The sequence below is a fragment of the Etheostoma spectabile genome, chromosome 21, assembly GCF_008692095.1.
Source record: "Etheostoma spectabile isolate EspeVRDwgs_2016 chromosome 21, UIUC_Espe_1.0, whole genome shotgun sequence".
NCBI lineage: Eukaryota > Metazoa > Chordata > Actinopteri > Perciformes > Percidae > Etheostoma > Etheostoma spectabile.
Window position 1 is genome coordinate 19142688 of NC_045753.1, and position 14325 is coordinate 19157012.

The 14325-nt window shown below is 38.6% G+C and overlaps 1 protein-coding gene across 4 annotated transcripts in view; it reads right to left on the reverse strand.

Annotated features, from left to right (window-relative positions):
* Window positions 1–14325, reverse strand: part of LOC116671265 (protocadherin-15) — a 173982-nt gene that overhangs the window by 110162 nt on the left and 49495 nt on the right. For all 4 annotated transcript variants that reach the window (XM_032502392.1, XM_032502391.1, XM_032502389.1 and 1 more), the window contains 5 exons: window positions 12627–12641; window positions 12405–12470; window positions 6553–6713; window positions 5966–6121; window positions 576–695 (listed from right to left, as the gene is read on the reverse strand). In XM_032502392.1, the coding sequence (XP_032358283.1) occupies window positions 576–695; window positions 5966–6121; window positions 6553–6713; window positions 12405–12470; window positions 12627–12641 (518 nt within the window). The remainder of the gene's footprint in view (window positions 1–575; window positions 696–5965; window positions 6122–6552; window positions 6714–12404; window positions 12471–12626; window positions 12642–14325) is intronic.

The following is a 14325-nucleotide window of genomic DNA, read 5'->3' on the forward strand; positions in this document are numbered from 1 at the left end:
CACACACACACACACACACACACACACACACACACACAAAATGAGTCATTTACAGGATAAAGAGTTCATATTTCACTTTTTTGAGTTTAGACCAGCTAAGACACATAGTAGTAGTAGCAGTAGGACTATAGTTACATATTTTTAGTTAAAGCAGTAGAAGGGATTTTATATCAGCCTTTCAAGCAGGGCTGGACGATATGACAATACTTTTCCATATTGTTTCTATTGCAATGTCAAAACAACAGCAGCGCAACTGAGTTATTTGGATGACGTGTAACGTGATCCTTGCACATTATGTTTATTTCTACAATTTTATCATTTACAATTTTTCATACTGTTTGCAAGATACACGAAGCACTGATAGGAATACTGGGCCTGAAAGCTGCTCTAATGTCAATTTGCAACTCTAAATGTAAATAGACATTCTTTGTTGTCAATTTTGGGAGATTTTTTTGATTGTTGCTCTTAGTTATGTTACATTTTAACAAAACCCAATACCAACTTATTGCCATAGCCATGCTGCTAAACCAATAGCCTGCATAATGAGGAATTATGCAGGTGGATGGATAACCTACCGGGTCTTTAGGGTTGTACTGGATGGTGTACTCTATCTGTCCGTTGGGACCATCATCAATGTCAGTTGCCCCATTGTTCCCCCAGAAACCAGAAAAGATAGTGGTTCCTATTGGCGTCAGCTGAAAGCACAACAGAGAGAGTGAATTTTAGCATCCCTTTCTACAAGATCACACTACATGATGTCAAACACTTAAACACATTCATGCTCTCTAACAATGACATCAAACAGCGTCTGTCCCATACTGTTCCCATTCTTGTCTTTTCTTCTTGACAACTACTGCCTGTATGTGGCAGAGATGAGAGGAGCACATTAAAAAACGTGTCACATGCATTTGGCCATAAGGGATCTTGATACCCCACTGTCTCTACAAAACAAACAGAAAATGGCTTGTAGCTTTTTTGTGTATTGTGCTCAAATGGGGCTTGAGGAGGAAGATCAGCTTGCAGCTGTTGTGTGCTTTAATTTGCTCTGGATATGAAATCAAACACAGGCAGTATGGTGTGTCCAACTTTTTGTATGTCTGCAGTCTGTGACTCAGCCCTTCTCTCTGTTGCTACTGTGAATGTTTGCTGCACCTTTTTGCCCCATTGCAGAGACGTTTTTAGATAAAAGCGGGACATTGGGTGATAGACAATCATGTATGGTATGTTAGGAGTGCTTGTCTTACCAGAAAAAAAGACAGTGTAGGTGTCTAGTATTTTTATTTCAGTGAAATAAAATAATATTAAAAACAGAAACAGAACGGACCAAAATGAGTACTGTTAAAAATTAATGAGTCAGTGTCATAACAGATTACAGCAATAACCAAGAATGTGTAGGTGGACACCATAGGTTATGACGCCTACTCCTTTCACAGTATAAAAAGAAATAATTAGCTACAAAAAATTCAATCCAATATGCCACATTGTGTTAGTGCGCTTCCTGATTCATTCTCACTTTGAGTATGGTATACACAGTTTAGCTATTATTTGTATTACTATATTAATGATTTTATAGTCTGTAAGAGTTCTCAGTCAATGGCTAATGTCAAACTACTGTGGTCCAAAATCATTCTCATTACTCAGCCTCCTCTAGCAGCTTCACATTTATATTATTTATTTCATAATTAGTTATCTTTTTGCTGACCAATGTTCATTTTAAATATAAACAAATTCAACTTGTACCTTAAGTGTGTCTTTTAGTAGCTAATCACTGTTACACTACTTACAGAGAAATAGCATATTTTAATTATTTTGTCATATATTAATGCTATGTCACCCTTTTGTGATTATTTTTGGGGCATTTTAAGCCTTTATTTTAATGGGACAGATGAAAACATAAGGAAGGGGGGAATGATACGCGAAGGGCCGCAGGGTGGAGTCAAACCAGCGGCCCCTGTGTTGAGGAGTAAACCTCTAAATATGGGTGCATGTTCTACCAGGTGAGCTACCCAGGCACCCCTCTCTGTGGGTTTTACAAATATTTAAACAGGGACGAGGCAATTTTGTGTGATTTCATTTGAGATTAATAGCACACTAAAGTGTTTTCAAATTAGCCTATTTAATTTCTTGAAAAGCAGAGGTTCAGGACGTACAAGGTTTTTGCCTGACAGTGCTGATATACAACAATTTACACTGTGGTTACACTGTGTAACTGTTGTTACAGTCAGATAGGATCCTGCTATTTCAACAGCTGGAGCAACCCTGGCACATACAGTATAGCCCAATACACATATTGGATATTAACCCTTCTTTCACATTTGTGTCACGTTATTTGACATGTGTTCACATTTAAGTCACTTTGACATTTTTCTCTCTTTTTTCACACTTTAGTTCTTTTAACAATTGTTTTTTCTCCAAATGCTATAAAATTAACAAAAAATTTAAAAATTAAATTAAATTCACAGTCAGGCCCTGATAGCTAATGTGGGCTTGAGCTGCCACCTATGGGTTTGGCATGCTCTTGACGGCATTGACGGTATATATACACCTGTAAGTGTAACGAGACGCATAACTATCGGTAAGCAGGGTAAGGGCTTACGGGCCTGGACCAATCAGGGGCCCGCGTGACTGGAAGATATTGACTGACAGCTGGGCCCCCCTATCGCATTTCCATTACTCGCGACAATCCTAAGCAGACCCACGTGTACTCTGAGAGCCACTGATCAAGTGGGAGTGAGAAGAACGGATCAAATAAATTTCCTTGCTTCTACTATAAAGACGAGACGTGTGTGACTTGAACATCTCACATTTACCAACAAAACGTACAGCGAAAGACCGTACAAAATATTTCAGACCGTCCTGCTAACCGGTACACATTTTAACATCAATATACGCTGTAACAACTTTTCACTATAAAGTCGCTGGAAGGTACTGCTGTTTCAATCCTGTCGGTTGGGGCTGCTGCTCCGTTTCCCCCGCGACTGATGTTCGTCCATCCGCGCACGCGCGCACGCGCGCACACAAACACACATGGTGGATGCAGGTAAAACTGCAGATTAGATGTACAAGATGACCTAAATTGAGGAAAACTACACTTGTGATTGTAAGTGCAATGATAAGTCAAATTCCAATAAGTCCTTTATCAAACCGTGTGAACGTGTGTCCCAGCCCAGGGTAGGAAATTAACAATGTAGGCCTAAAGATCAACAAGCCACTGAAAGTGACAGATATGTTCATATTTGATTCATTCAATAATTTTTTTTTGGTCCTAAATCCACCAGCCATTTTAACATTAAACCAACATTTGAGGCATTCTGAGCCTTTTTGGTAAGGTTCCTAGGAAATCTCAGCCCAGAGTAATTAATTAATAGTAACAATAATTATTATTCTCTAGTTTCCCTTTTTATTTTTAAAGAACTATATATAAAAATCACAACTTTGTTGCAACTTTCACTGTCTTCCGCAACTTCATTGTAGCAAACATACAAAAGACATCACAACTTTTTTTGACATTTTTTACACAAGCACCTGCAAAATCAGGCATTTTGGGCCGCAGCAATCTCAAAAAAGGCTGCATTGTGGTGTGCGTGGGCTACTTCTGATTTTGTCAGTCATCTCATCTCATGTGCTGTGTCTCTATGAGCCTATCCTGTCCTATTCATGGTAGCCGACTCGTGGACATTGCGCTGTCATCACGTTCTGTAGTAGGGGGGGCCGCCTTGATAATCCTGCATAAGGGCCTGGTGTTGGCTCCTTACGCCACTGCGTGTAACCAAACACTTTTCTGAAAACTGACAGCTGTGCACAAAGTTATTTTTGAAAATGGAGAGGTTGAAATGTCTGTTTAGAAAAATAACATGTAAACGTAGCTTTAGGCTATTGATGTTTCAGGGCCATGGTCAGAATTAAGGGCAAAACATTCTAACTTGTACAAACCTCAGTCAGATAAAGGATCTATGAGTCAGGCAGACTAAACTAACATAATCAACTAAACAACCAATCTGCCCCTGCACTCTCTCTTTTACTAGTAGATGTGGAGGGGGAGGGGCATGTCAAAGAGGAGGATGTATTTTGTTCATTTTGATAACAAGAGGCATGGCATTGGACCTCAAATTGCATACTGAGTGCACATGTGCAAAAAGATAACTCACTTTCTAGTAGAGAAAGAGAAGCTAGATATTCAGACATTCAATTACATTTTCTGAAGGAAATTCTTAACTCAAAGGTTGACACTTGCCACAGAACATGAAAGGAAAAACTTTGCCAGCCAAACATTGTCGTGCTGTATTTTTTTCATCCGTGTGCCTTGTGATCTGTGATTATGTGTTAGAAAGAGTTTTAGCTCCAAACAGCATGAGAAACAGTTAAGATTACGTTTAATTTAGCTGCTGCACCAATGATTTGTTACATCATTCCCCTCAACAGGGTTATCGCTGCCTCCCACTGATCCGACAATGGTCTTCAAAATGTCTCATGCTGTCACTTTGCCACTTTCAGATACGGCTCTAATTAAACAACTCCAGACTCCGACACCAGTGCCAACTCATGAAATCAGCCATAAGGATCACCTTGTACCTGAAAACTTTCACAGCAAACTCATAAACATTGTCCTAGACGTTCTTATAAATAACCATATTGCCTCTCTGTCTGCCTCACTTCCTGCACTCAATTATCATTAGTAATGGACAACTTAAAGAAAGTTTAATGTAAATAAAGCTGGCTGTAATTCCTTAGTCACTCAATATTAAATGTATTGCATTAGGTTGGAGTTCTGGGGGAAAACTAAAGTGAATTAGAAAATAGCTGTCTGCCTAATGAGCAGACTTGCACTCAAATCTTAATTATTGCCCATATCAGAATAAATGTATTCAATTTGTTTAACTTTATTACCAGCAAACTGACCACATTTACCTTGGGCTGGCACAGAAATCACATTTTACAGTTTTTTATGATTCATCTCCTAAAGTGTATGGTGGTCATTTGAAGTGAACTGAGGGAATTATTTCAGCCGGAGTAATGAGAAACTGGAGCGCTGTGAGAGGTGGTGGGGTGAGGGAAGAGGAGGAGGAGAAAAGAGAAACAGAAATATATAGAGTGTGGCAGAGGAAAGGTGGGGAGGTTGAGAAAAGGTGACACAATGAAGAGCTGGCAGTAGTAAGGGGCATACAAGTGGGGGAGTGTGGTAAGCTGCAAAAACAACGAAAAGAGAGAGGTTGAGAAGACAGATTGAGTTGGACAGGTTGTGGAAAACTGCATAATGAGATATTCTAGTAGGTCTGCCTAGGTCTATGCTGGCAGCAGGCTACATGTATCCTTGTCCAGTTTTCAGTTTGAACCTCCTCTAGTTAAATTCTGCTCCCACAGACGCTGGAGGACAAACTAACGGTGGGATTGGCATCTTAAAGACTATTCTGGAAGCCTCCGAATAGCAGATTTAGATCCTTTTACTCGGCTACCCAAAAAACTCCAACACCTTTTCCCCTGCAGGTACTGCCCTGCAACTTTAATCTGACAGCAAAATGCCATGTGCAATTTTATTTTATTGGACGTTTTTATTTTCAAAATTTGCAGTATGTACAGTACATATACACCAGGCTACACTTTCTGAGTGCAGGTTAATGCAGCCTCTCACGCTGGCATTGTTAGTGTTATGACATGATGACCCCCAGAGCAGAATTGGAAAAGCTTGGTACAGTACAAGTGACCTACTGTACTCATTCTGGAATGCCTCTCTCGTCTCAGACCTGTGAGTCCTTTACCTGCCATCATGATAGACAGCAGCACTGAGGATAAGTGTAATAAATGGCCCTGGATTTAGGTTACAGACACATACGTAAGTATTTCCGGCACACAAAGTTTTATGGATTTTGTTTGTACTTCTCTACATCTCTGTGGAAAAGAGTAAGTATGTGTATTTATATGTGTGAAACTGTCATTGTGTGTGTGTGTGTGTGTGTGTGTGTTTTACCTCACTGACGGCGACATAGTATCTTGGCTGTTGGAAATGTGGTGTGTTGTCGTTGCGGTCTCGAACAACGATGCGGACTTCATGTAAAATCACCGTGCCTACTAGCTCGTTGGTACACTGAACCTGAACCACAATAGAGTGAATGTACGATGGGGGCTGTAAGAGAAAAACACAGAGGCATAGACATATAGTTAAAAGCTAAATAAATAATGAACCAGAAAATAAACCAGAAAATAAACCAAAATAAACGGAAGTATTGCAGAGAAGAATCCCAGCCTCTTATAGTTGTACTTTTTATGCCAAATCAGACTTTCAAAAACATCTGCTGGATTGTTTTAACGAGTTGAATTTGTTTATCACACTTGAAAAAGTGAGACAGCCATGAAAATTTGCTTCCACCATATTTATCCTCTGTAGTCATGTGAAAAAACTGTCCTTAGAAACAAGCAGTGTCTGACACACCAGTTTTATTAAACTTTTAAGCTATCTGACATTTAGGAGCAGAACCAGGAAGAGCAAAATAGTGTGTGCATAAGAAATAAAATCACGTTTCGGGAGGTAGAACTAAAATAAAATAGTCGCCTTACATCTCTATCCAGAACCCGTCCAGTGCTGTTGAGGTAAAGGGCTTTTTTGGAAGGGTCAAGGATCACCCAATAGTCCTGGTTATCTCTTAGCGACAGAGAGATGGTACGATGCGGACCCTCAGCCACGCCATTTATCTGCATGTTCTCCACCAATAGTGTTCCTGGGGACACAATAAAAGCACTTGCATTAACCCATCAGCTAGAGAGAAAGAGAGGGGGGGGGCAGACACAAAGTCTGAGAAATGAGAAATAGACATGGATCGAACTTTATTATTATAAAAAAGGAGACTACTCTGCTTTTTTGTCATGTTCTCCATTAATTACAGTATATACCATGAAAGCACATGTAGGTTGTGGCCAAGGTCAAGGGCAAGAAGATGGAGAAGCACACAAAAGAGAGGGACAGAGTAAAAAGCATGTGGAACTTAAATGATATTAGGTAAGGCTGATCCGATATGGGGGCCACTCTGTTTGCCATTTCTGTACATGTACCTGGAATACTTAAGACACAATAAAATGAACATTTCAGAGGAAGAGACATCCTAAAAAGTAAACATTTTAATAAGATATACAGCACAGATGGACTAAAACTTGATTTATCTAATGACAATTGCAAGTGGTGAAGCAATTTGGGACTGAGATGAATATTAAACTGATACAAACAAAACATGACGGCAGAGGAAAAAGAAAAGGCAGATGGAGAATCTGATAGTCATCTGACTTTATTGGTGATTGACAGTGTCAATGAAAACGCGGCCTTGCTGCCAGCCTATTCAAATAGTTTGCACGGGAATCTCAATATTAAAACTCCAAGACCAATAAAACTTATGTGATTAAATATACTGCTGGATTTCACAGAGATGTCAAGGAATGTTTTACTTTTTTTTTTATTCATACTTCACAAGCTCATTCATGTGTTTTATCAGTTTCAGAAACTAATGCACGATTGTGAAGATTACCCGTCCCGGGTCTTTTTTTGTATAATGGAAAATATTAGAACAGAAGAGGTGCATAAAATATATGAGGAGGGAAGAAAGAAGAACAGTTTAACTGCTTGACTCTGTACAGCTTGAAATCATAAGAGACCCATTACCAGGCCCTACACTCTGCATTATTAATCCCAAAAAACCTTTGTGTGTGTGTGCAAAAAAGTATTCTTGACCACATCGTTAGTTGTCGCAGGTTTTCAACCTAAGACAAAAGGTTTGTGTGTTTTATACTATTAGATTCAAGGTAGAAAAAATTAATAACGAATTCCACTTGGCATCTGCCCTTTAACGGACATCACACATAGATCAGTGCAAATGTGTGTGTGTGTGTGTGTGTGTGTGTGTGTGTATGTGTGTGTGTGTGTGTGTGTGTGTGTGTGTGTGTGTGTGTGTGTGTGTGTGTGTGTGTGTGTGCGTGTGCAGGCAAAACTTCCCTCTTTCCCTCATTATGTATCTGATGTGATCTGCCCGACATAAAAATGGGTCATGGCCTTCTGTGCTGCCATGGAAACCATGTCAAATGCCTAGCCGTGATTCGCTGGTTTTAAACGAACTTAGAAATTTAATTAAATTGGTTTCTTTCTATGAGAAATGGGAGAGAAAATGTAATTCATTAAAGGAGTTTCATTGCTTGCCATCTGGTGGCTATACCTCTTTTCTGGTTTTCTGTTTCTGTCTTGGAAATTGAGTAAAGAAACTCAAGTGCAGGCAATGAAGAGTCACACAGATAATGGCTGTACCTTGTGTAACTGTATGTAATTTAATTCCATAGACCATAATATAAATGGGCTCTTTTCACAGTGACCTCACTTCATGGGATGTGTGACTGAATACTGCACTCAGCAGCACCCAGTTAAATTTATATGTTAAAGCATACAGGCAGAACTGCATGAAGCTGTGAGTGTTTTGCGCAGCAACACAGAGACCAGAGAGAAGGAACTGTCTCAGAAAAAGGGGCACAAAGAGCAATTAGAGAGCAAGAGAAATGAGAAAGTTAGCAGAAGAAAGTGAGGCGAAAAAAGATTGGGTTGACTGAGAGGCTGAGAGAAATAAAGAGAATGTTAGGAGGAAATAGAGAGAAAATGAGCATTGTGGCGGCGCATTAATAGAATTTTTATGGGACATTAGCTTAACTGTATGTGGCGACAGGTACGAGCCATCGACTGAAAAGTAATCATCACATCCACCTGCTACTTCAGCTCTTGGTGGGAGGACATAGGAGGGATTCAAGGTGAATACCAGTATACAGAAGGTAAAGCAAGAAACAAAAATAATTTATAGGTCATGTTGAAGGAAAATTATTAAAAATTAAAGCAACTATAATCAATGTCTTAGTATGTCAACACTGGGGATCATCTTCAGTCAAATGGCAGGACTACCCAGCCAAGCACATCCAGCCAACCACATCAAAATATATACAGTGTATGCTGACAATAAATATCTTTTTTTTGAGAAAGGCCAAGGGAAACCATGTTTTTAATTTCATCTGATAATTGGAGTAAAGCTTTAGGTGTGTTTACCAGACAGTAGTGCAGAAGTGCTTTATCTATTTACTGTTGCTTTTCACAGTCGGTATTCGTGCTCAAATTGAACATTTCCTGTTTATTCATGCACATGTGTCATTAGAATTTGATGATAACACTAATGTCTGTGTCTATTCGTATTTCACGCTGACCTTAACCCGAATATGGACTTGAGTAAATCCCTTAGCTGATATATTCTACTGCTGGAAAGAGCAGCTTGGATGCTTTTCTATCCATGTACAGAATACTAACTATTTTATTTGGCTTCAGGACCCCTACAGCATTAGTGGTGGTCAAGCTAGATTAGCAAAGCGGAGTATATTTACAGCCATGCACTAATAATGTTAAAGCAGCAAGAGATGATTGTACCCTATTACATGCAATTTTGTATGCATTATCTGCTAAATAATAAATGGAATACATGGTTGTGTACATTATGTTATTGGGAAGACCCCTGCTAAAGTGGATATACGATACTAATGTCTGTTTGCTAAATATGTGTGAGGTTCTGTGCATGTTCGTGTGTCTGCCCCACTCCCATTCCAGCACTTATGCACTGATAATCACCCTTTTACTTGATATTATTAAAATCAAACTCCTAATTTTAATATTATCTTCTTTATACATTTCCCTGAGGAAAATAATCCCTAACTCATATCTTGTTAGTCTACCTCCCTCCGCCTCTTTTCTTCCTCAAGCCTTCCTCTCTCCCTTTTCCCACACCAACCCAAGATAATCACCTTAAAGCAATATTCTCTATTAAATCTGTAACACTAATTCACAGCCACAGAGCAATACACAGCAATATGCATACAAGCCCTTCCAATACTAAATAATTCTTCAAAAGCCCTGTTAGGAAGATTACTGCAAAAACAGCCACAAATACACACTTGTACATACAATGTTGCACAGTAAACACATCACCACAAAAAGAGACAAACAAAACAAAACACACATTATTGTTAGACAATAAGAGGCAGACATACACACACATGCGTACACACGGTGCTGTAGCTGCCAGAGGTTTTAACATGATTCTATTGTAAAAGACTCATTTAAATGCATAATGCTATTACAGTTGGGCACTGAAACCCAGTCTCAATAAAACGATCAGGCCGAATGTCAACACAGATTTTGGTGACTCATTTCGATGCCACTTAAATGCTTGTGCTATCCTCTGGGGCTCCGAAACAGATGTTACAGGCAACAGAAGCATCGCTGCTCGTGAGGCTAGTTAACACTACTCTTTGCATAAGGTAACATTAGTCTACTGTCAGCTAGCAGCTGCCTTAAACACAGTTTAAATACTGGATGCTAAACGGTCTAACGTGTTGCTGTATTTAGAGTAGACTCGCTGAACTTTGAGACATCATGACCACGGAGTTTAGGTGAAACAACACCTATGGGATTTAATGGTGCGCTCAATTGCAACTTGTAAGCTCATGATGCATTGAAGTGCACCTCGAGAAACTTGTATACTTTTCCAGATTTTTATAAATATATAAAATGTGTGACTTTTGTGTCCCACTTCTGAAACCAAACCTATGCTCCTGTGTCAATGCCTAATGAGCTTTAAAGGTTTTTACCTGCTGCACAGTGAAGGAGAGGTGCAATATTGCAAAATAAATAATGATATTGCATTTAAAAATGATTTAATTCTGAGTAACACACTGAAAAATTAAAAAGGATTTTCTGGATAAAAAAGTAAATAAAAATCAAAGTCAAACATAAAGTCCGTAAGTACTTATAGTACTGTAAACTGTTAATGGCAACATGGGTGGCAAGCGATTACATTCAGACATACAAGTCCCAGGCATACCCAGTAAACACTCTTCTTAATGAAGAATATCTAAGAACACAGTAAAAACATAAAACAGGAGAAATAAGGTTCAATAGCCTAATAAGATGCATCAAACGATACAAAGATGGCCACTGGGTATATGAAATGCACGACTCTCCTCTCTGTCTGGTGTTGCTATGCTAATCTATTCTTATGTCAGTTAGGATTGCAGCCATCAGGTCTTACAATTTAAAACTTAGGAAACAAAGGAAAAACAGACAAGGCAAACTGGTTTCTGTTTGAGAACAGTAGTGTACAGGCTGGAGATAAGAGGTTGGTCTATTTGTCTGTGTACATTTCACCTCGGTGAAAGATTTAGTGGCATTTCTCAAGGCCAACACAAGCCTTAATTTACTTGGAACCAAAGTAATGATTAAGGTTGTCAATTAAAATGTGACTAAAAATAACCTTCTCAGAACTTCAAAAATTATGTTCATTTACGCAAACAATCCTGCACTAAAACACACTCCTAAGTAGGCTCTGGGATTGTGTGTTTGTATATAGTTCTCTGTACGATCCAAATAGCAGATCCATCAACCCAGCTACTAATTAGCTAAGAAGGTCTTAAACAGTTTGAGCTAACTCTGGAGACCAAAAATACACTGGAGATTTTTCCTTTGGTGGGTTGATAAAAGGTGTCTGAAAACTCTGACAGCATTGTTTTGTGGCAGGCGAATAAAGAAGAGAAGAGAAGAGAAGAGAAAATAGCTATTTGTCTCAAAAATTAAAATTACAGTTCTAAACAAACAAACGTCAAGAATCCGATCATGTTTGTCTAACTCAAGGATTTAGTTGCTAAACAACCATCTGACATACAACATCAAGGTCGGGGGAATCTAAATATAAAAAAGAAAAACGGTTTAACTGTTAAACTTAATTATAGCTCAATTCTTCCCCATCAGAAAATAAGTAGTTATTGTTTGCTCCAAAACCTGGTGCGTAAAATAAGATCTTTTGGATCTATTGGGTATTAACACAAACATATAAAATGTTAATTAATGAGTATTAGACGTGTCGTATGAAGATTTTGTTATCTTCAGAAAGAGATAGGCTAATTATTTCCCCCGTTTCCAGTCTTTAGGCTAAGATAAGATAACCGGCTGCTGTCTGTGGCTTCACATTTGAAACTCTGTAACACAAACATGCACACATAGAAATCTGCTCATATCTTGTTGTTGTTTAGGCTCCTACACAGTGATTTAGCTCAAATTGAATGACCCAATGTCTTATCTTCTGGGACAGGGAGCCAACCATGACTCAGTTGGCGCAGACCCAATGAATATTAATGACTGCAGGTTGCATGCAATGCCAATCACAATCTGCTAAAAAGGTCAAAATCATCCAACAGTGTTTGTCTAACATACGGAAAAAGGGTGATGCTTATTTAAAAAAAACTCACATTCTACGAAAGTGTTCACTTGTCGAAGCTAAAGTTAGAAAGCTATATTTAAATCAACTTCACAGCCCAGAATGAAGAATTAAAACAGCTGACTACTTTACCATTGGGGCTTTCTTCATCAATGGCCACGATGGTAGCAGGAGGACCCGACCGAGACAGTTTACATTCTGGGGGGTAGAAAAGAAAAAGGGAATTTAGAGTTAACATTGTGTGTGTGTGTGTGTGTGTGTGTGTGTGTACGTGTGCGTGCATGTGGTGTTAATAAACCAGCACAATGACGGAACACACAGTTAACAGAAGACAAGAGTGAAGATAGTTCTTACCCTCATATTGCCAGTCTGCCGTTTGAGACATCCCACCAGGAAGGAGAGAATTGGAGGAAGAAGGTAGTAGCCAAAGAAGGGAAGAAGAGAGGAAAAAGCAGACAAGAAAAATCATGAAAGATAAGAATTTCATAGCAAAGCAACAAAACAACCAGAAAGACGGGAGCCAAACGTGAAGGCAGTAAGTGGAGGTTTTGAAAAATATGTGCAAAATAACAAGCAAATAAGAAATGTGCTGTAAGGTGTACATGTTTGCATGTACAGTCTACAATGCTGATGTGCTTATGTTGGTAAGTTTTTTTTTCTGCTTTCACAGCCACCAGAAGCTCTTATATTACTGTATGACTATGAACCCAAGCTAAAGGCCTTAAATGGTCCCATTCAGAAGGCAGGGAAACAGCACCAACATTCAAGAATTCTTCGTTTCTGAATACAAGAACACCCACATTCACCAGACAGGGCAACATTTTTGTTCAGCTCTCGAGGATAGTTAGGAAAAAAATCCCACAGGGAGGCTGGAAGACGGATATCTGCTCATCTAGAAAATAGACTTCATGGAACAATGATCACACTTCCTCTCTCTCTCTCTCTCTCTCTCTCTCTCTCTCTCTCTCTTCTCTTCTACGATAAAACATTACAAGTGGGTGACATCATAGATTGAGATAATCTATTCATTGGTATTGTGTCTTGTCTTTTGCTATGGGAGATGGTATATTGAGTGTTCCCAAATATAGATTAAACTGTCCTAGAGATTGCAATTTGTTTATTTTGTCAGCTGAAAACGATTGCTTTTCTAATGTGTCCGCTAAGAAGGAGGCAAAGAATGTGTTCTTAGCTAACAGTCGTGCTGATTTAAAACTGACTCCCAAACCAAGTTGAACTGTTGCATGTTTTTCTTATTAATAGTTTTATTGCAGGTTATTGCCGGGTACAGTCAAAAATGGCATATAAAAGTAAACTTCACGTCTTTCTGTTGGCCAACTGAAATAACAACTGACTCCTTATTGTGTTTAGCATATAGTATATACACATAGACGTAGGTTGAAATGGATACAGCATGTCTATTGTTTGGTTAGGGTGTGCAATTGTCTGGATACAAACGTTTAAAAAGTAAGAATCAATTTTGTTTAATTCACTGACACAGGTCTGTAAGATGAGGCTTTTAACTAATTTGGGCCCTTTTAAAAAGCATTTTTAAACATATGGTGCAATATTGTTCAAGAATTGAGGTAGGTTCTAGAGTGAAATAACTTAATTGCAACTAAAGATTATTTTCATTGTTCATCGGGTACCGTTGTTTCTTTTCTCGATTAATTGATTAGTTGTTTGGTCTATAAAATGTCAGAAAATGGTAAAAAATGCCGATCAGTGTTTCCCAAAGCCTAAGATGACGTTCTCAAATGTCTTGTTTTGTCAACTCCAAGATATTCAGTTTACTGTCAAAGAAGAGTGCAGAAACTAAACATATTCCACATTTAAGAAGCTGGAATAAAGAAATGTAAACTTGTTTTTCTTTATAAAACATGACTCAAAAACCCCAAAAATAGTCTGTGATTTTTTTTTCCAAATGTTTTTTTATTGAATTACAACTTTGCAAAAAAACAATTATTGACGATGGAAAATACATATTTCTTTTTCTTTTTTGTTAACCAGAACATACCCCCCCCCTCAAGATCCCACCCTCCCACCCAGTTACAAA